A 23,255-nucleotide genomic window follows, 5' to 3' on the forward strand; every position below is an offset into this window, starting at 1 on the left:
TGCAGACATCAATGCTGACTTACAGGATTAATATACAAAGTTGATGAGGATAGCAGTGTTCGTGATTGTGTGGATGGAAAGACTGAACAATAGGGTGAAAGGGAATGCGGGAAGAAGGAAGATAGGTAAACATGAATGACATCATTGTAAGTCCATATAAGATTTAAGAGCTAGAGAGTGAGCCCCAAAGTCTCTCTTCAGCCTGTATGCCTATTAACTGGTTTATTAACCTTGTCTCAGTTCTCTTGCAGTCAGGGCTATGGGGCCAAAGAAAAATCATTGTCCGTGATTAGCATGTTTTTTTAGATTAAATTCTAGTGTGGATTCAACACTATGATTCAGTTTTGTTTCTTCATCAGCTCCTTAATGCTGAACATTAAGCATGGTGGAAAAAAAAACCCTGAAATATGGAGAGGGTCACCTTACAGGGGCAGACACACAAATGAGGGATTCAGCTAGGGAAAAGGTTGCAATGCCTGGCTCCTGTTCCTCTCCTGAATGGGGGGTGCCACTGATGTTCCCAATGCAGTGCTGTAGCTTCTCCTGAACTTCTAAGTCTAGCCATGGAAGGGAGAAACTGGAGAAAAACTGTGGCACTGAACTGCATTGCAGTAGTCAAAGATACCAGTGATACGGTATGGAACAGGAAATGGACATGGCTGAGAAACAGGAGATGGGAAGGATTAGGTTGTAAGTGGTTAACACTAAAGCTTTAAGCCTAATAAATAAAGCTAATAAGTATATATACATGTATATATCTGCAGTAATGTGCACATTCATTGGCAGATGGGTAGGTCCACGGGACTAAAGTGGACCTCAGCTTAAGCTGAGGGGTTCTGATAAGTGTTTAGAGGGTACTGCTGATGCAATAACACAGTTCTCCGTCACAGAAGATCAGGAATCAAAGATCTTGCCAGCACCCTCTCAGAGGATCATGTAGCTAAAGCTTCTTTAGGCAGCTAAAACACTCTACTTTGAGCAATCCTGGCTAGTCTGCATAGAAACACAGGTGGTTGTAGCTGAGGCACATTAGTTTGCAGCTGAATATTTATTTTGAACTCATAGTGAAAGAAATTTTTGGGTTAAAAAAAGATGTCCCAGTAAGATAAGATCTGTCTGCTTCAGTGCTAGTTTGAGAACAGAGAACTGTTTGAACTGGGTTTGGGTCCAACTGTAGATTTAAATTTGATTCGGGTCCTCTCTAGGACTGACTGCACTGGTCTACCCAATGAGTCTGCTTATGTGAGTCATCATATGCACAGCACTTCTCAGGAGGCTTATGACATCCTTCACTCCTTCCCAGAACAGGGGTAGCAGAAAAGGAGCACTAAAGAATTAGGGATGAGCAGGTAATGAAATACTGTGAGACCAGGGCAATAAGAGGATTCTGTATGAATGAGCCAAAACCTGTGTCTACCTTGGCATATTTGCCATTTTAACAGTGGGTATCACAGAAAAAATACCCCTTTACACCATGTTGCTGTGATTGCTGGTTATATTGGTAAGAGACATTTAAACAAATTATTTTAGAATGTTTCCTGTCTCTTCTGGTTTTAAACTATTCTCCCTGGTGTCATGGTTTGAAAATTGCCCCCCCGGTAGCCGGGGGGCCTATAAGTGAGGTGATTGGATTCCAGGGCAGTCTTCCCTGCAGGGCCAATCACTGCTTGTTTTGTTCGCTCCTGTGAAAAATCATATATACACAACCACCAGAAGTTGCTGGCAATCGGTCTGTCTGTCTGCTGCTGTGTCTGCTGCTGTGTGTGTGTGAGAAGGCCCAGGGGTGGCAGGGCCCCCTTTTTTCTCCTCTGGGGAGGGGGGGCCCTGCGGCCCACAACTCTGGCCTAAGCCAGGATTGGAGGCAGCATTGGAGTGAGTGTGTGTTGTGAGGGAAGGGACTCACAGCACCTGAAGGTAAGTGGGAGAGAGGAGCCAGACCCTCTTCCCCCCCCCATTCCAGCTAGGCTGCAGAGGGGGGCTTCTTTTCTCTCTCACTGTAAAGTGGAGGGGAGGCTCAGCATTGGAGCGGAGCCAAAGTGGACAGGCTGAACGCAGCCCGGCGCCAGGGAGATAACCCCAGGTGAATTTGGAGATGGACCAGAGAAAGGCCCAGAGGATGTCCTTGCAGTGATTTAAATGGAGGACAGCCGAAAACTCAGAGGAGGAATGAAGATTCCAGGACGCGTACGTATGATAAGCTGACTGAACTACAGCAGCCTACGGAACCGAGGTATGAGAGAGAGAGAATGACACAGCAGAGACTGACACGGAACCAAGGGAGCATGGACTCAGACTATTTTCTTGGACTTCGTAAGGAAAAAAGGACTTCAGTAAACAGCCGGAGGTTGATGGGGGGAGTGAACCCTTTTCCCTGAACACTCCCACGAGAGGAAGACTGGTTACCTATCAGCCTGAAGTCCAGGGCTTTTCCTGGACTGAACTGAGGGAGAAGCTTAAAGGGACTGATAGAAGTGTGTAATATTATATATATAGTTGCTTTTAGCTTGTACAGTATATTTATTTGTGTAAAATAAATGTATATACTTCCCCTTTTCCCCTATAGAAGCCTCTTGCCTGAAAGTTTCTCTTTGGTGTTGAGTTAAAATTGTAGGAAGGGGTGGGGGAAGCCTGGAAATTGGATTTTGGATTTCTATGGTGGCTCAAACCACCACACCTGGGAAACTTGAAACTAAAACAGTGTATTTCCTTTTGGCAATTTAGTATTGTTCTTCTACAGACAGCCTAGTTTAGCATCCTTGAGATCTGTTGTGTATACACAGATATGGGAAAGTAGCTCAGAACATGACACACACAGTTTTGTTTTTAAAAGGCCTCTTGTGGAGTGTTGCCTTACATGCATCATCATATCCTTGTGTGGGACTCTTTTTGTGTAGGCTGCATGGAAAGCCAGATTACGTGCACTGATGTTCTGGTCCTTTAAGAATCAGACATTGCAGCTAGGTAGGACGTTAATTTAAATATTGATGGAGATGGTCTTATTTAAGACTGATGGTAAAGAGTCTGAATGGGAAAAGCTAGATGGAAAATTCCTAAATTCACTTGAGTTTCATAGAATCAATGCTGACTCTTTAAAAATCAGTACAGCATCTGATAAACCCAGAGAGACATACCTTGCTGCTCTTCCTATATCAATAATTTTTTCAAGACAACATGTTAGACAGATGTCAGAAAAGGGATAGGTGAAATGCTTGTTAAGTATGTCCCTGCCATTGGTCAAGTCGGCAAATTGATTCAAAATAGTATTTAAAGAAAGCAAAAAAAAGCATGAATTTTCTCACATCAGGCACTAACAAAATAATCTTGCAGACCCTATGAAGTTTATGTACATGTTCATGAAGATCACTGGTTACATTTCATTTCGGTGACATAAACTTGAAAGGATTTATGCCTCTAGATATAATAGTAAAAAACTAATTCAGTAGTGTCTAGTAGTAAAAAACTAATTCAATCACCAGTGAAACCTGGTGATTACATTTTTAAGGGAACATTGAGTTTGGAACTGACATTTAGATAAGAGAAGTTGAGACAGGGATGGAGAATAAACGTTGTCACACAACTAAACAGGAGCCGTGATGGTTCATAAATTTATTTTTTGTCATACATTTCAATGATATTGTGTGTACTTTAAATGTTCCTCCTGCAGTGCAGAAATTCCCACCTCAGTGGTGAAGATCTGCAAAGGGAAGTGGTGCAGTAACACACACAAGTCTGTTTAAATTTTCTGATGAATGTGCAGAACAGGTGAGGTAAAGACAGCAAAGTGGATTGCATTTTTTTTTTTTTTACTTGTTTTATGACTCAAGTAGTTAAAAACCGCCCAAAAAATTATTTTCCTTAAGGCATGGTCCAAATTGTCAGCTTGTGTAAATTTGTGACTCTGGTGGAGAAACTGGCCCTTCTTTGACCAGAAAACATGCTTGGCTGCAATGAAGCTTTGATTATGCCATGCAGTTGTGTAATCTTGATTCACTCACCCCTTAAATATTGCTTTAAGCAAACATTTCCAGGAACTTTTTGGATGGGCCTTTCAAGGTGCTGTGTAGCTGAGTACCTAATCCCTTTAAGAAGAGGATTCTAGGTAGTGGATATATGATACTTGTAAAACACCTCCTCAACATTTCTGAGGATGGCTGTGACTGATGCTGAAGAGCAGCTTGCCCTCTGACCCCTGCCAGAAGTGTTCTTTAAAGATCTGTAGCCTACTAACTGTATCCAAACTCCACTGTCTTCTTTGAACTGCCCCGTGGATTATCTGTGCTAGCAAAATTCTCATTCAACAGTTGAAGAAGTAACAGAGGTGACAAGTCTTACATCTTTTTCATCTGCTTTATCTGAGAGCTGTTCAAATGAAGCCAAACAGTGACTTGTAGAATTATAGGACCCAGAAGAGAGTTGCTCCAGGGCCATGCCCTTGGCAAGATCTGGCCATGTGGTCTCTTCTCCAGGGCTGCTTACTTCTAGGCAGCAGGCAGCTGGGCTCCCTTTGGTGTGTGTGCCATCATTTAACTCCTAGATGTGCCTGTGTGGAAGGATAAGCCAAAATTTGTGTTACATGACCAAGGCATGACACTGTGTTGCATTGTGATATTGTAGGAACCCTAAAAGCACTTGGGGTGTAGGTTGGGTTTTTTTAATCTGTAAGTTATATGGAATGATCCTGTGTAAACAGCACTGTGTGTAGCTATGTGGCTTTGTAGCCAGGAGGCAGCTGATTGTCTGTTTCCTTGTTTTCAGGTTCTCCTCTTGGTTGTGAAGCAGATCTTTCCAGATTTTGAGTTCATGTGGCTGGTGGAAGAAGCTAAGAAGAATCTGCCCTTGGAGTTGGATTTCCTTCATGAAGGCAGAAATGCTGAGAAGGTTGCTTATATGCTTAAGAACTTTGACTTCCTGAAGGTGAGGGAACACATATTTCTGTCTATATATGTGCATTAATGGTCTCCCCCCTGTGTCTTATTACCTCATTCACCAACTGGAGGAACCATATGGAGGGAGAATGGAGTTCAGTCCGTCTGTGTTGTTTATCCTAGACTGCTCTGCTAATACAGACCAGAAAATGCTCTGAGGCAGGCTTTCTCCATGTTTGTTTCCTACTGTACACACTCTATATTGGGCCAAAAGTGGTGGCTTGGTGCCAGCAATCTCTGGAGCCTGCTACTCATTTTCTCAAACGCTTTTTCTGAACTTGTCTAGTGCGTGCGAATTTGCCATTCTTTGCTGAACCATCTGATGATAGCTTTTCTAGGACTTTATCTCAACTGAGGGCTAGAAAGGGACCTAGAACAGAAAAGCTAGACTGAAGCTGATGATGTCAAGTAGTATTGGGAACACTTTGTATCTCAGGAGGAAGCATGTTTGCATGAGTCCTTCCTGCTGCAAAAAGGCACATTCTCCCTCTAGAATTGGGCATACAACCTTCATACACATTCATGGCTAATGCATTCACATTATCTTCATACACAAAATCAACTACATCCACATGAGCTCTTCCCCACCCACTCTCTTCCCCACCTCCCCTGCGACACAGTGTCTAAGGTCACTGACAAATGTCTCAAGTATAATCAGACATGTACACATCTCATTCTTGGAAAGACATAAGCTCACATCTTCAAACTCGCATGTTCAGAAATCTTTTGCTGACAGACAAGAGGAACAAGGCTTCAGTGCATACTTTCTGGAAACACATGTAGTGCTGTGGGCACGGTCACTGATGTAACTGCATTTGCACATGCACAAAGGGAGCAAAAAATATACCCTCCTTTGGACCCTCCTAGATACATACAATCAAAATGAGGTTTTCACGTCCTGTTTAGGCAGAAGTACCAAGACAGAGGTCTGAAAGAAGGTGAGTTTTTGTTGGGCTTTACAGCCTGATGTATCCATTTTTCCTTGCTTCCTCCATGCAAGTGCTTTCCTTGTTGCCTGACTCAAGGTTTGGTGCAGTCCTTTTGGAGCCCAGTGGCAGCAGTGGCCTTCCCATAGACACAGATAGCTAAAAGCCACCAGGGCTACAGAAGGCCAAAGGCCAATGGTTTTGGTGAGTGGGTGCTTATCAGAAGTGATGCACCTTGGAGAGCTGTATCCATTGCATCTGTAACTAGGATACTGTGAAGTAAATCCCCATGGAGACAGCCAATCACCTCCTCGCTGGGTTAAGAAGCTATCATGATATCAATATATGTAACAATAACAAATGGCTTGAGATGGCTAAATAATGGATCTTCCCGTCTGATCTGTCAATTCAGAGACATGTTCATCACCCAAAAGCAACAGAAGAATTGGGCCCCTGTATCATTAATTTTCCTAAACACGCTAGAAAGCTGAGAAGTAGATTTTGTGCCATGAGCTTTTAAAGCCAGAGATAAATTATTTCCACACAGTAGCATTACAGCCAAACACCTGTGAGTAATTAAAAAAATCACTGAAGAATTCGACTCTGATTGAGAGAGGCATCTCCAAGAGCATGGATAGTGCTTTACAAGCCTACTGACTTGCCTGTGTAAATCCTGAGACAAGAATGAGTGTTATCTGAAATGATCTAAGGCAGCAGGGATCAGTGAGCTAGATGGGTTGGGGAACTGTTAGTTTTGGAGTTGGCTGGCTTTCTCAGCAATCTAACTGCAAAGAGTGAATATCCAGATAAGCTGGAAAGGCTGTGAGTAACTCAATCCCCCTTGCCCATAGTGAATCTCTGGCATCAAAGTCTAGGCAAGGTTCACATGCAAAGTATGCCAGGAGTGTTGAATGGTAGGACTGAGGGACATTGGAATTGCTCAGCAAAGGAGCTTTTGATCTAAAGTGGCACATACATGATAAAGTAGAACTGGTCTCTCTAGAGACCTCTCTAGAGACCTAGGACAGTGAGAGAAGCAGATAGTTTATGAGGGACTGAGACATTGTCGGTAGTTAAAAGCAAGAAATGCTGCTTGTTCAGGAGCTACAGTGGGCTGGTCATCCCATGGCATTGGTCACACTAGATGGGCAACACCTCTTACCTCTTCCTGTCCTGCCCCAAGATGCTGGTCCTAAGTCCATGCCTGGGTCAGGAGGGTGAGGAGAGGGGGCTGCACAGCTGGCTCACTATTTGTGTGATCCAAAATTTGTATCTCTATACCAAGGCACAATATGGGAATGGGTTGAACTCCCTTATATCTTTGGTAAAATGTACCTATGTGGCTTCGCCCATGTGCAAAAGCAAATCTGGACAGATTGGAGTTTTGGTCAGCACAGTGATGTGAGGAATATCCAAAGGGAGTTCAGCAGAATGGCTCTTGACAATAAGGGACTTCAACATGGAAAAAATTTGTCTGGAGAAAGAGGCTGGAAAATGGGGAGCCAGCCTGAGCAATGCTTGTGTCACTACCTTTCTGGATGGTACCAGGCCTCTTACTGGTACTTCACTCAGCTTGATTTACTGCAGATTGAATGAAAAGTGCTTTGACATTTTACACTGTGTCACGTTGGCAATAAGATAGCTAAGGGTCTCCCAGGGTTTCTGTGAAAAGTCCCTTATTTGTGACACTTGATTTTTCTCCCAGTTCAATTGCAGATGGCCTAAGTATGCAGGGTTTGTCAGCTCAAAGGCGTTCGTGTTCCAAGGGGCACTGCGGAGATGCAATTTATGACGATGGCTTATAATTTTTAAAGCTGTGTAAGTGGACCCCGTGCGTAGCAAACAAGATGCAGTTCCTATCTAAAGGAGCTGAGTGGATGATTCAGAAACTTACAGTAGGTACTAGTTAAACAGCCCAGCTAGAGGAGCTGCAGAGCAGGTAAGAAAGCTCTCAGACTACACTGGGAGTGGGAGGTGGTCAAGATATTGTAGAGCGTAGCCAGAAATGTTGCATGAGGACAGATCCTGCTGTCATTGAATTGTTGTGTTATCCTTGTACACATTGCTGCTGTCCTGGGGAACTGGCCAGTAGATGGATTTACCTCCCATGTGCTCATCAAAAAAATCCAAGTCCTCACTTCAATTGCTTCCATTTTTACTCCTTCTCTGGAGTAAATATATCACACTCTGTGTGATATATTCTCTTTCCTTCCCCAACCTGTTGCCTGACTTAATCCATCTGCTCCTGTTTCAGGTCCCCAGGATCTACTGGGAGCTCTCAACAAGGCGCGTCCTTCTCATGGAGTTTATGGAAGGGGGGCAGGTGAATGACAGGGCCTACATGGAGAGGAATGGCATCAACGTCAATGAGGTAATTTCTCAGCCATCTCTGAATTGGACGTGGTGGGCAATGCAAAACTGATGTTGCTATCAGCTGACCTTGATGCAAAATGGAGGCTGACAGGATAGGACAGGGCAGAAGAAGAAGCACATACAGATGTGAACAGAGCAATCAGACTGAGAGATCTGCATTCTTGTGCTTCTTGGAAAAATACAAAACTCCTTTTTGGGAACACTCTCCTGTAGGCTGCACAGCTAGAGAGACCTTCAAGGAGACATAGTGAAAGATGACCATGCTCTTATATTACAGACACCCATGGTTTGTTCCAAGATGGCAGTTTCTGTTACCCTAAAGGAACAACTTCAGCTTCTGATATTTTTTGTCTTGTGGACTTTGCTATTAAGAGAGATTTGAAAAATTTTGTCCATGGCAAAACACAGTCAGCTCCATTTATCTGGACAAGTCAACTGGTCAAAAGTGAGAGAGTCATTTCTTTGAGTGAGTTTATCCTATCCTTTTCTTCTGCTGTAGGCAGAGGTCAAATCTAGCCCACACAATCAGATACAAGAGTGAATATTCTTCAAGTCTTGAAATAGAAAGGCTTGTTTTGATGCATTAGCAGTTGGGCTCTTGAGCAATATGTACACTCAGATTTTGAAGTGGGCTTCCTCACAGTTCTTGGATAGCAGATCCATTCTGATATCAAGGTAGCTAGTATAGTATACCTCCTTGGGACTTTGGTTACTTTGAATTTTCTCAAACTGCTGGAGATAGCAAAGTTGTAGAGAAGCAGCTAATTTCAGTTTTTCTAACTTGCAGAGGCTTTTGCTTGCAATTAGAGTGACTTAGGGTGAAAATTTCTGCTAATTTTTTTGTTTGTCCATGCCTTTGGGAAGGTCGTTTTGTAACATCTTGGCACAACAGGTCCTATGCAGCAATAAAACCACATATTTTCCTGATTCTGAGCTGGTCTCTAAATGATGGCTAAGAAGTAATTTTGAAAAAGTTGTCAACAGACTTCTATTGCTGCAAAGTATAAGCCTCAGACAGTTCTGGCTATCTGTCAGGTATAGGGTGTCACTCAGCTCAGTTGTAAGACTGAGTTTCTACAAACTCTCTCAGTGCCTGCACTGAGCTGTTCTTCCTTTTCTCTCCCCACCCCCTGAAATTAATGATTAACTTTACTGATTGCCAGTAAAGCAACAGTAGAAAGGAGGGAATACTGAGCTTGTCTAAATCATGGGGAAGGAGGTCTGTTATTATGGCTGCAGTAATACAAGGTAGGAGCAGTGCACACCCCAGACTTCTACTTTGGCAAGGTGCAGCAGATGGGGACAAATATAACCAAGATCCATTATCAGCTGCTGCCGTTGTTGCCCTGGGTAAACGACTGCATGGCATGGTAGTGAGGTGAGCAAAAGACAGCAGACACTGAAAGGAGCATGAGGAGAGGGCGGCAACCCACTTTTCAAAAGTGACCTGGCTTATAATATATAGGAGTTTTGGCTTTCAAGAGATACATTAGCTCCCTATAAATCACCTGAATCTATCTATCTATCTATCTATCTATCTATCTATCTATCTATCTATCTATCTATCTATCTATCTATCTATCCCTCTATCATCTTGCTCCATTTTGTTTTACTGGGTGGAGGAAGAGGAATCTTTACTAAGCAGGATTTCTTGTGTGACAATGTAGCAAAAGCAAGCTGAGCCTCTCTCCTTTAAATGGAAAGAATCCCTGAGGTGAAAGCTCCCTTCAAACCAGGTTACTGACATTTACTTAATACCGTCTGTAGCAGGATTATCATTAAAGCTGCCCAAAAGCACATTAATCTCACTGGATCCATCCAAGTGCTGGATTGTAATGGCATTTAATCAGAGAAGGCTTTGATTTCTAAAGACAAGTGCAAACACTGAAATATCTGCCTGTGGAACAGTTACTTATTCATGTGCAAGTGTAGCTGAGGAGGAGCATGCAGCTAGGATATTGACAGTGAAAGGGAAATCTGGAGAGGGTAGTTCTCAACAAATGAGCTGGCAGGAATTGTGAGGGAAAACCAGGGCATGGCAGGGTTAAGAAGGGGCAACTGGAAACTGGGCTCTTCCTGTTTCAAAACACAAGAGGATTTGCAGTCTTGGTTGGGAAGTTACATTTGGAAATAGGTGGTAGAGCAGGGAAGAGAGGAAAAGTAGACTGAGAGGCTCTCAGGAGGGTTGTAGCATACTGTATATAGGAGGAAAGGAGGGATAGCAACGCTACTTAGAGCATGGATTTTTAAAGAAAATCCCAAATGACATAAATGCTCCTTTTGCACCCATTCTGATTGTACCTGATTAATTTAGACAGACCTTGTCTGTATACAAATCTTAACATTATCTCTGGTCTGCTGCATGGGTTTTCCTTGTCCTTCCTTTTGGATTCTCTGCCTGTCTCCGCAGAGGCTGCTGTATTAGCAAGCTCTGGGAGCTGTGGAGCTTAAAGATGCACTTCTGGCATTGTGCTGTAGTGCCTCCAACTAACCAACCAGTTCAGGTAGCCAAGTGTAGAGTCCCTGTGATCACCCTGGTTTGGATTTGAGTCAGGGAAAGGCAACAGTGCCATATACTTCAGCTCACCAAAAGCCTGTTCGTGAGCTGTGGATGATTCAGAATTCAGGAAAGTGTTTTGTCCAGCTGAGAGTTGAAAGCAAACAGCTAAGGTGCTTAAGAAGAGCTACTGTGCACAATTATTGCCATCTGTCACCCCATCCTACTGTGGCTTTTTGCTTCTTTCTGTTACTAAATGGGTTCTGCATTGGAATGGTATCTCTTAGCTCAATAAAGAGCCCAGCTATCTTCTTGTGACTGACAGATTTGCAACTTGAAATATGCTTTCAGTGCGGGATTTACCCTTCTGCCAAGAGTCAGGAGCTGCAGCCATGTAGCTGCTAAAATTTAAGTGGGATTTTCCCAGGGTGGGATCCTTTTGTCAGCGCAAATGTGGAAACCTCTCATGTCTCAAGTATTTGTGCTTATAACACTCAAGTGTTACATGAAGCGGAGCAGAGAAGAACACTGTTTCTGGGGAAGATGGCTATTCTTGCTCTTTGCACTTGCTGATGTAGTCTGGGGAGAGGTTTCTTTGCAGATTCTCCTACATTTCATCTTGTCTGAAGCTTAGTGAAATTCACAAGGCACTGGTAAACAAGGATAGTGACCTCCAGCTATTTCAGCTTTTGAACTGTGCAAAGACACCAGGTAAATGAGTTAAATTACACACAAAGCCATTTCTTACTGAAAGTCAGTCCCAAGTGTCAATGTCAATCAATTGCTTAAGTCCCACCAAGATGCTTTACATTAAATTCAAGAAAATACAACTGTATTTAAAGCCAAGGGCAAATGATTCCCATGGTCATTTTGGGTCTAACAGAGATGCAAGAAACAAGTGAAAAAACAGTAACTGGTCTTCTCTACCTGCATCTTTTTGAGAATCTAGACAAACTTATCAAGTTAGTCCCTCAGTTCCCAGGGTGGATGAGTCAGAATACTTCTCCCCACTTAAATGCCATGGAAGATGGGGCATTGAGCAGGAGAATAATTTCCTCCGTCCCCAACAGAGAGTACAGGGCATGTTAGGAGTGCACTCCAGGAGTCCTAAAAACTATTCCTGTATCTTAATGACATCATGTGTGTCCAGACATCACCTTGCTGTGATGCTAGATCAGTGCATAGTGATAGTACTGCATAACAGAGCACTGTTGATCCTCACAACTGGATTACAGAGGACAGAGTGTGAAATGAGATCTCTTGTGTGTGACCATCCTAATCTGCTATGGACAAGAGCCATTTCAGAGCAGAGGCACAGAGTAGGCTCCAAATTGTGGCTGTTTTCCATCCACACCCTTTGCTAATTTGACACCAGTTTAATTGGGCAGAATTGCCCTAGCAGGATTAAGCAAACCCTTAGATGATGGCTGTAATAACAACAATGAAAGAAAGCCAAAAACTCAATACAGTTTTCAATCCAATTAACCTTCGATTAAGGTTCCAAAATCAATGCTATTATTTTGGCTTGAGGAGGTAATATTGAGCCCTGAGAAATGAGCTGCACAACGACCTTTATTTTTAATGAGATCAATAGAAGTTAGTGTCGCCATCTCTTAAAATAATTGGCAAATATTACAGTCAAATTAAGGCCAGAGACTAGTATCTGCTCCTGATCTAAAGAGACAGTCACAGGTGGAGATAGGACAGAAAGAGATGGTGCCCTATCAGGCAGTTTCATCTGGGACTTATCAGGGGCAGGCAGTGAGATCATCTCTGCAGGACCATGACGCAGGATTTTTTTCTTTGCCTTTCTTCTTTGTGTCAGTTGGAGGCATGGGGCCAGGACCACTCCAGCTTGCTCACAAGTCCAGGAAAGTGTCAATGCCTTTCCCCAGATAATCCAGGCTGGTTTGTTACATTGCAGCTACCCTTGAACATGATATATGTGCTATCTTTTTACTGTAGGAGTACTCACAGCCTCAAATTTGCATGCATTCTTTCTTTTCCAAGAAGTTTATTGCTAACTATTGCGTATTGGTGTTTTAAAGATACTCATTTGTGATGGACTTCCTACTCTTTTGTTACTGTCACATTGCTCTGTCAGCTGGGTGTGCTGATTTGTTAAAAGGGGAGTTCCATACAGGGGCAAGGGTGACAGGTTGTCTAGGCTTTCAAAACTGATGGCAGCAACATATTGTGGCTCTGTACATACACAAGAAGAAATATATCACTGCTGCTACCTATAGTTCAGCTTGGGATCTTCTGAGTTAGATGACAGAAATGCAGTAGGTGTACTTGTTAAAATACTTGGTACCCTGGATATGAGTCTATTAGCTAGAAAAGGTTGGGATTAGCAGGAAAATTGCAAAGTAGGTAAGAAACTGATAGAGGCAATGGTGGAGGGAAATTACCATAATGGAGTTTTGTGAGGTTTGCTCTTCAAACAGATTTTATTTAATAAATTGGTAATGACCTCAACACAAACAACTGTGTCAAGGACATTGTTGGTGACACCAAGTTGAGAGGTCTGACACTGTAGAGGAGGACCAGAGAAGCAATAGCACTTGTTGGCCTTGAGAACTGAAGTGATAGAAAGGGATAAAAATGAGCAATACCAAGTGGAAAGTCATGCACTTAAAAACTAAGAAGAGTTTCTTAAATAGATTGGGAGATTATCAGAGGAAAGTGACATATTAGAATTAACTTTGGGACATTAGTAAATCACGGAGTGTGTGTTTCCTGTGCAGTGCAACTGTGTAAAAGGCAGGTTGACACATAGGACACACCTGGTAAAGGAACATCCTGTAGAAATGGGGTGGTATTTCTTCTGTATTTATGCTGATTATTATCTGAGTGGTGGACACATTGGAGTAGTAAATACTGGAGAGAGATGGAACTAGTTAAACTCTAGGATTATGATAGCTAAGGAAATAATTTAAATTGGACATCATTAAAATCAGGCTGGGATTTAGGGGAAAGGTTCTGACCATCTAAAGGGTACATTTTTGGAACAGCCTCCAACGTTGTGCTTTCTGTCTTACATATTTCCAGTGAACTTGACCAGTTTATAGAGAGACTGTGTGATACTGTACAGTAACAACCCTTAATATCTGCACTACATTGTTATTTTCTGCTGTACTGGCTTGTAACTCACGTAGGATAGTTTGTTACATGTAGCATCCTTGCCATATTGAGTACATAAAATGAACTTCATGTGCTTAGGCTGGTGAAGAGTTACTCCAAGTCTGGCTGTTTTACATGTATTTGTCACTCCACTGTTTGATTGTTGTCTACAATCTGTTTCTTCCTCAGCTCTGTTTTTTTCAAAATGAAAACACTGGGCTGAAAATGTGCGATTTGTCTGACACAGTGTCATGGTCATGTCACATATTTGGCAATGGCAGATTGCTATTTGCATTGACTAGTGAGCCACTGGCTCACTTGTTGACTGTAGTCATCACGTTCTGCTGCAGCACAGACAGGCAAATGGAACTTCTTTTAGGCAATATCACACCTTCTGGCAATAGGACATGCCTCTGGCCAGAGCCAGAGCCTGATGTCATCCTGACATATCAAGCTCAGCTCTTTGTTCTTATGTGTTATGCCTAAATTATGCTATTCTTGGTAACACCCCCTTTTGCCTAGTTGTATTTCTTGTAGCGCATTCAGAACTACAAATGCTTCTGCTTCCTTGCTTTTCAAACCTCCTAACTGTGATAGATTCCCCTCCTCTGCCATCCCTAGCCAACTTTGGAATCTTGAACCCTTTTAATCTTTGTCCCAAGTAAGTGCCTCCTGCATCTTGCTCATTTATTTGCTTTCTGTGAACTCCCTCTGTGTAGTCTGCATCTTTCTGTTAATGAGATGTCTGGAAGTGAATGCAGAATTCCAAGGGTGATTATTATTTTTTTTACAATGTGCAGCAGAACAATGCTGAGGGATGCTGGTAATGATAAAGACCCCATTGTGTTGGATGATAAACAGGGAAAGGACTGATGACCTCTCTGTGTCATAATAAAAAGCCTGTGTGTTAACTTTAGTCTTTGCTTTTGTAAATCATTGCAACCTTTTGTCTAATTTGTGATGCACCTTCACCCTGAGGTCTTACACAGCCTAAATGCTTGCTGAATTCCTCCCTTCTTCTGAGCAGAGGTTTTCACACGTCTCTTTTCTCATTTCACCTAACTGCATTCTTCCAAAGTGAATTCTGTAGTGTTATTTATCCAGTGGCCTTCCTAGTAAGAGTGGAATAAGGGCCCATAGGGACAAGGCACAGTACTGGAGAATTAATGTATATAAAGGTTTCATGTTTTTTTTCCCTAAACCTTTTCTCAAGAAACATGAACTCCTTTTGTCTGAATTATAATAATAGGTCACTACCCACATATTAAAATCTAAGCTCTAGAGTGTAAAGCTTCCTGTTTTATTTACAGTTTGATGGTATTGGTGCTTTCTATCTTAATTTAATTTGTATCCTATTTTAGAGGTATGTCAGCAGACAAAAATATGTAAAAATACTTTAGTGTATTATGTAGAACACAGCTCTATCTCTTACACTAGGTAAATTTTTTCTAAAGATTGTTTATATGCTTATATCATAAATACTTGTAAAATATCTCCTGTATGCTAATGAAATAATACAGAATGCATTCATCTGTCTTAAAGAAGCTATAAGGTTTAGTTTCAGTGAAGATACTGGAGAAACTCAAAGTTGCATGCTGGGGAAGAGGTAAATATAAGTACAGCAGGGAAGGGAGAGAGGATGTGGATATTGCAGTGAAGATTGTCTTGTATCCCTGACTCAGCCTGAGTGTCTGAGCAGGCCTGTAACCCCTCCGTTTTTATGGCAACATGAATCCTGAGCTGCTTTGCTGTTGCATCGTGGGCTGCAAAAGGCTATGACGATAGATCTGTGTAGTAACCTGTCTGCTAAGGGTGACTCAGGAGTGGGGGCCTTCTCTGCATCTGGAGCCTGCAGCTGTATCATAAGATGCTGTTACGAGGGTAGCATGGATAACCTGGTGAGAGGTGTTTTTGTAGGATCCTACATATTTGGGATTGGAAGGCACCTCAGGAAGTCTTTTATCAAATCTTCTTCTAAGGCAGGGTCAGTTATGAGGTCAGACCAGCTTACTCAGGGTGTTAGTCAGTCAGGTCTTTAAAACCTCCAAGGATGGAGATTGCACAATCCCTTCAGCCATGAACCAACCAACAGGTTTGCAGAACTGCCAGCCCTTGTCCGGACTTGTGTTTAATGGGCATGAGGCATCATGTTGTGCCCCAGATTGTCCCCAGGTCCTCATCTTCAATAATTCTGTGCTCTCCCATGTTCCTGGAGAGCAAACAGCTGAGGTAGGGAGGGCAGAATGTGGTTTACCCCGTGTCTGCAGTAGTGTTGAGTTTGATGCTATGATCAGTCATGAGGTCCAAGTCCATTCCTTCTGGTATGCAGATCCCTGGGAGGTTATGTGAATGAGTGACTGGCTTAAAACAGACTATCTGCATGTCCCTGGACTGTCAGCAAGTGCTTCTCAGCTCTTCTAGGAGATCACAGCACCTGATATACTTTGGTCCTATCTAATTTTAGAGCTTGTCGATCTAGGAGACCTATAAGGGTCACTTCATGGCTCCAGTGATCTCTGCTGGTAATTCAGAAGGGAAACATAACTTCCCTCAGTGAGTACTTAAAATAACACCAGTGTGACATTAGGGACGCTGCACTGTGGGAGATCACAGGGCTGTGCTGTGCCACCTGTGTGGGTGATTCAGCATGGGGCCAGCATTCACCATGACTCAGCAGTGTCACACTTGAGGGACAGAGTATTGTTTCATGTGATCCTACAGCCATCCCTGTTGGTGTGCAGCAGGAAGGTTTCCTGTCTTTTCTCCTCATTTGTAGTTACTTGGGCACTATTCATAATGAACACTTTTCCCAGAGGTGGCTGCATTTCAGAGGTGGGTAAAGCAAGCCCTTCCCTGACTGGCTGGTTTTCTGCAGGGTGAGTTGTCATTAGTATCCCTGTTAACTCTTCTACCACCTCTGCTTATGGTGACAGCTGCCAGTTTGCTGCTTAAACAGGGTGTCTGGAGACATGCTTGGAATAATTTATAACAATTGTCTTTTAATTGCTTGTTCAGCACTCTGCTGTGTAGCAGTGCTGCTTTGGGATGGCAGGAAGGGCTGGCAGTGGGATGTGATGTCAGGGCAAGGCTGCTGTGGTAGTGCATGGCAAGGGATTGATTCTGTGCCCCCGGGATGTTTGCTTGCTCCTAGGAGGTTTTTAACTTTAATAACATCTCTTAGTGATAAGGAGCAGTAGCATGGAGGGACACAGCAGTGACAGGATGATTTAAACAACCTTTCTGTGCTGCTTCATCTTCACAGACATTGCAAATCAGCTTAGTATGGTTCTGAGGAAGAGGGAAAGTGGGGGGACAGCGTGATGGAGAGATGGAAGAGGGAACTCATGGTCATTCTGGTGACGAGATTAATAGGCTGAGTCTCCCCTCACCCCTTCTCTTCTGGGTCCTGCTACCATTCATGGATAGAAACACCTGAGACTTCCTCCAAGCAGTCTCACTCACCCCAGCAGTAATTTCTATGCCTCTCTGTGAATGCATGTCTGCCCCTTTCTGCTGTCCTACTTTCCTCCTCATTACCAGAAACATCATTCCTACCCCCAGGTATTTTCTCTTTTTTATGCCAGACAAGTGTTCTTAAATAACCCTTGATCCCACAAACACCTTTATGGTTCTCCTTGCATGGATCCTTCCCTCAATGCCCTGGGTCATCCTGCTACTGGTAGATGCCAGCAGCCATGCTGTGCATTTGTCAGTGTGAGGAGCTGCAGGAGCTCTGCATGGGGACACCGGCAGACCCTTCTCCCTGTAGGACTGGCATGTGGAGGCTGCCTCCCTGGCAGGCACCCTGCTGTTGGTGGCAGTGTGTGACCATCTCTGTCTCCTCACAGATCTCTCGCAACTTGGGGAAGCTCTACAGCGAAATGATCTTTGTGAATGGCTTTGTGCACTGTGACCCACACCCAGGCAACGTGCTAGTGAAGAAATGCCCAACCTCTGGCAAGGCCCACATTATCCTCCTGGACCATGGGCTCTACCAGGTATGTAGCTATGGGGGGCTTCAGGAGTCTTGCGAGGCTGCCTTTGGGCATCAGGCTGAAAGAGCACACCCAGCTGCAGCCTTGCCCCTCTGAGCACATATGAATACATTTTTCGTGTTATTCCCATAACCCTCCAAGGATATTTTCTGACTCTGAAATGGGGGATAGAGCACAGCTAAGACTTTCCCCCAGTCTCCTGTCCTCTGTGGGCTTCTGAGGGGCCATGTCTCCCTACCCAGGTGCTGAGCGAGTCATTCCGCATGGACTACTGCCGCCTTTGGCAGGCCCTCATCAAGGCCGATATGAAGAGGGTGCAGAAGTACAGCCGGCGGCTCGGGGCAGGGGATTTGTACCCTCTCTTCGCCTGCATGCTGACTGCCAGATCTTGGGAGTCTGTCAACAGGGGCATTGACCAGTCACCAGTCTCAGCCAGTGAGGTAGGTCCTGTGTGTCCTTCCCTAACGTGTGCCCTTCCTTCTCCTCAGGTACTTGCAACACTGATACTGCAGCAGTGCTGGGCAACCCCTGGCAACCCTGTAGAAATTTTTTCAGTGATAGCTGAGCTAGAAAAAGCCAGGACTCCTCCTGCAATGTGTTTTATAGTAGCTGAACTTAATTTCCCAGATTCACTTGTCATGGGCTGCTTAAATTTTGTATCATATTTTAATGCCTAAGTGTTCACCATTTCTAGCAGGGGAAACATTTGTAGATTGTCCTTTTCTTAAAAAAATGTTGAATGCAGCTGTGCAGGAAACCATCAAGGAGGCTAGGATAAGGTAGAGGAGACATAAAGGCTTAGCGGGAAGACATGAGAAGGATAATGCATTATCACTATTCATGTAAATGACTATCAGCACTGATACAAACTCCTAAAAACTCCTGGAAATTACCTCCCAGTCAGAAACCCTATTAACTTGGAGTCAAGGTTGCTTAACTGCAGATCCTGTCAACTCAATCACTACAAATCTAGGAAATTGCCACTTATGTTCTCCACCCTTTCATATCCACGCATGCTGGGATCCTTCTCATGCCTCCTCACACACCTGACACACACACACCTCCTTAAGAATAGTAGCAGCCCCTGTCAATTGTGCTGTTTTTAGAGAGGGACATATGAGATTTCAGCCAATGGACTAGCATCTGTGAGTAGAAGCATGTTATATCCTATGGTTTGCTTTTATCTGCACACAATTTGTAGTAGAGAGGACAAAATTCATTTCAGTGGTGTTATAATATTGTCCTATGAAATTCTCTTCTGAAGATTCCCTCATTTTGATGGATGTGGCAGAATTTGCTGCACTGGCTTACCATTATCCATAGCAATGAGGAGGTCAGATACCTTGGGTAATGGACTTCCCCCCGCCCAGTAATTTGATTGCTTCCTACCTGAATTAATTTCCTGTACATCAGAAATAATATAGTGACTGTCTAGCAGATCTGTACTTGATCTGGTGAGCTCTGGAGCTGGTAGCTCCAGAAAAAAATTCAGAGGCACAAAAGTGAATTGGCACAGAGCTGGCTCTAATACTACAAAGCCAGCATTGAATCTGAGCTAGTGAGCAATGTTTATTCTCAACCAGCTTGTGAAGATTATGCCAGAGGTGTAGCAGCAGCTGCATGGTGCCTTGTGTGTGCTAATGAACTTTGTCATTGAGTTGAATTGCGTGTATGGAACCAGCTCTGTCGTCTCTGCTTACATGACACAATTAATGCTGAAACTAGATAATCCTGCTGCAGATAATGGGGAGCTGAGGAGATTTGCTGTAGCATTAGGAAATGAGTTGCTGCTTGCCCTTACTTTAGAGGTGAATTTGAAAGATTTTATCAGCAGCAAGAGCTGAGTGCTGTGTAGGCAGGTACCATCAGCATAGAAGTCCACAGAGTGTGCTTGAAGATGTAGCGACATGACAGTAGCCTGTGAGACAAGGAAGCAACCCTCCTGAAACAAAATCTTATCTGTAGTGCTGTACCCAGTCTGGGGCACTGCATCTTGAGAAAGGTTTGATGAAACTGGGGCAAGTTCAGTAGGAACCTACAAGGACTAGTGGTCAAGCAGATGCAACCCAGGAGGTAAGTCTGAGCAAGTTAGGGCAGAAAAAAGAAAAGGCAGATTGAGGAGAATTGTAGAAGTGATATGAGAATCTCTTAAAGAGTGCTGCAAAGAGGACAAGAAATCATGGGTTTAAATTCAACTGAACATGAGAAAAGCCAGATCTAATGGCAAAGCCATTGAAACGCTAGTGCAGATGTTCTGGGGAAGCTTTGAGCCATGCTGCTGGAGAGTTTTAGATGCAGGCTGGGCAACTGTATGAGAATTACCATAAGTGTAGTTGTTCCTGCAGTAAGCCAAGGCCAGGCAGCTGATCGCTCCAGGTGGCTGCTGGCCTCATCTCATCTGATTTTAAGATGCGTTTTGCTCTATCCTGAAGCAGCCTCAGCAACTGCAGCCAAGGGGCTTTTCTCAGGTCCTGTGGCATAGCTCATTTCTTCCACTGCGCACAGGGTTTGCCCTTGACAGAAAATGACAGCTCTGATGACAGATCATGTGGTTTTTTTGTGATGTGGACAAGCAGCTGGAGCTAAAAATAAAAAGAAAAGAAATAGAAAAGAAAACATAATGTGTGGAAAATAAAGTAGACTCTGCAGTGATGCTGGCTGGGATATGGGATAAGAGATAATCAGGGAGGAGTTTTCTGCCAACAAATAATGGAACAAAACATTTAACATTTAGGAAAGCTAAGCATCTTCTTGCTGAAGCTTTGTATTTTTGGTCAGTGACAGAGGCAGAAGGACACAAAGATTTGTTTGTCAGCAGCAAAGCAACCATGGTAGTGTGTGAGATGCGTACGTCTCTGACCATCACTACTTGCACACTCGTTCGTGCAAGTCCGTTCCTTTCTAATAAGTTTGAAGTTCACAAAGAGCGAGTGTGAGATCTCACATAATGAAATATAGGCCATCCCTTATTCCAGAGGAGAGAAGGTTTTAGAGCTGTTGTTTCCCACAAAGGAGTCTCCCTTGTGCAAGAAGTTATTTACTGCTCTCTGCATGTGTCCTGCTGGATTTTGGAGATTTCACATGTTCCAGAGACTTCTGTTTGAATTTGCTGATTCGTGTCATGGCCTCTGTAGGAAGAGGTAGGGACATGGTATGGGATCAACTCCCCACCACACTGTGCTACATTTACTGGGATGGTGAGGGAACTCTCAGATCTAAAAACAGGCAGAAGTGGTGGGGCTGGCTGTGTTGCATGCTGTGGTGGCTCATGTTTGGAGGGGAGCCCATCTTAAGTGGCTTAGGCTGTAGCCTGTAAGTTATCACTGGGTTCTTACAGTGGGCAATATGATTGTTGGAATCTGGAGAAGCAGGGAACATGAAGGATCACCCTTTGCCTGCCTTGGACTTACACTCTTTCCTTAAACATCTGCTGCTGGCTGCTGTCAGATAGGATATAGATCTAGATCTGAGAGATGACAGTTTTTGATCTTTTGGGTTATCGTGATGCTTAACTGCATAATGCTTTCTCAGATCTGCTGAGTTGTGTTGAGGGCAGAGGACTAAACTAGGCCTCGGAAACACCTTAATCTGTATAGCATAGAGGCCCTCAGTTTCAGGGGACAGCAAAAAGGAGCGGCCTGGTTGTCTTTGAAGCATGCTCCCACTTTCCTGAGCAGTCCTGCGCTGCCTGCAGCTCTGCCCATTTTGGGGCTGGTGAGGTGAGACTCAGTCAGAAGTCTCCAAGGGCGGTACTGAGATATGGTTGCTGTAGGCTGCTTGGGGCCAAGAACTGAGATAGCAGTGAGAGCCTATAAATCCTTCCAGTGAGGGCATAGGACTTTATCTCACTGAGGGGCAGGTGGGACATGGTAAGAGTGATCTGTGACTGCTCTGAGTGCTTGAGACAGCCCAGTGTCTGGAGAAGAGGACAGAGCTCTTTAGCTTCTGGCCTAGTCGTGGTCTGTAAAAACACTGTTTCTTCCTGCCAAATCTCAGATGCATCTGGTCCTGGATTTCCCATGCACTCTCAACTTCTCTCTCCTTTCTCCCTGACATGACCTGGCTGGCCACAGGACATGGAGATCCGATCCAATGCTGCTGCTTACTTACCCCAGATCACCCAGCTCCTCAACAATGTCCCTCGCCAGATGCTGCTGCTGCTGAAGACCAATGACTTGTTAAGGGGGATTGAGTCAGCCCTGCACACACGGGCCAGTGCCAGCTCCTTCCTCAACATGTCTCGCTGCTGCATCAGAGCCGTTTCCACGTGAGTCTCTTCTCCAGGCACCAGAGGTCAGACAGGGAGCAGCGGGAGGTGACTGAACCTGTGGTCCAGGAGCTGAGGGGGATCCCAGGTCCAGCAGGCCAGTCAGGGCCCAGTCCCTGGCAGTTGACCAAGGCAAGCAAGACAGACCCTGAGATGGTAGTCAGGTCCAATCAAAAGTCTGTATCATAAGGCAGCATCATGGTGATGGGGCAGGTCTAAGAACAAATGAGAAAGTCTGTAAATCTGGTCCAGTGGTTGTCAAGCAGGTGACAAGACTGAAGACTGAGGTCAAGAAGCCAAGGGGTCAGTATGTGAGTTGAGGTCCAGGTCATGGGGCTTCACAGCAGGGCATGAGCTGGGGACCATTACTCTTTCAGTGTAGCTCAGGCAGAAACTGAAGGTGCAGCCTGAGATTACCTGCGGCTCCTGGGCCTATGAACAGAGGATTGGGCAAAACGATTAAAGCTTATTAGAGCCCACCACTCAGGGGGCATGATAAGGCTCTGACTTGACCTCTTGACTTCTTACTCTTCGCTGTGGATCTCTCCCCCTCATTATCCCATCTGCTATGGTCCTACCCTTGCTAAGTTACACGTCTCAGCCTCTGTCTGTGGTGTTCTCACGTCCATCAGCCTCTCCAGAGGACAAATCTGTCACCCTGGGGCTGAGGACAGGGATAGATTTGGAGGCCTTAAGGTAAGGGTTTGGGATTTGGCCCCCTAGAGGTGGTGAAGGGGCTTCCTGCCCATTACAGCCTGATTGAGGGGCTAGGGCTGACTGTGAAGATCAGGCTGATTTTTAAAAGCCACAAACAGGAGTCATGCAAGTGATTTCCATCTGTGAGTCTTACGAGTCAATGCACTTCTGCCTCAGATTCTTCCTCCTTGCAGATGAAATTACAGTTATTTCTCTGGCTGATGAGGGACCTATGAAGCCCAATTAGCCTCTGCTTCTAAAGAAGGGTGAAGAAATACTTTTCCTGGAATCAGTGTGTTAGGATTTCTGGACTCTTACAAGTGTGCTACTGGGAAAAGCTATAGGAGTGTGCAACTGTCCCTCTTAGCTGAAGTGAAGCTGGGCATAGAAGCAGAGGATGCCATGACCCAGGACTGCCAGTAAGAGAACTGGCTTCACAAGGGAGTAGGCTGT

General features: G+C 44.2%; 1 protein-coding gene across 9 annotated transcripts in view; it reads left to right on the forward strand.

Annotated features, from left to right (window-relative positions):
* ADCK1 (aarF domain containing kinase 1) overlaps positions 1 to 23,255 on the forward strand; it is a 79,845-nt gene that overhangs the window by 55,384 nt on the left and 1,206 nt on the right. For all 9 annotated transcript variants that reach the window (XM_064658828.1, XM_064658830.1, XM_064658832.1 and 6 more), the window contains 5 exons: positions 4,756 to 4,914; positions 8,106 to 8,222; positions 17,693 to 17,842; positions 18,082 to 18,279; positions 21,913 to 22,106. In XM_064658828.1, the coding sequence (XP_064514898.1) occupies positions 4,756 to 4,914; positions 8,106 to 8,222; positions 17,693 to 17,842; positions 18,082 to 18,279; positions 21,913 to 22,106 (818 nt within the window). The remainder of the gene's footprint in view (positions 1 to 4,755; positions 4,915 to 8,105; positions 8,223 to 17,692; positions 17,843 to 18,081; positions 18,280 to 21,912; positions 22,107 to 23,255) is intronic.

This window comes from Pseudopipra pipra, chromosome 6 (assembly GCF_036250125.1).
Source record: "Pseudopipra pipra isolate bDixPip1 chromosome 6, bDixPip1.hap1, whole genome shotgun sequence".
In the NCBI taxonomy this organism is placed as follows: Eukaryota; Metazoa; Chordata; class Aves; order Passeriformes; family Pipridae; genus Pseudopipra; species Pseudopipra pipra.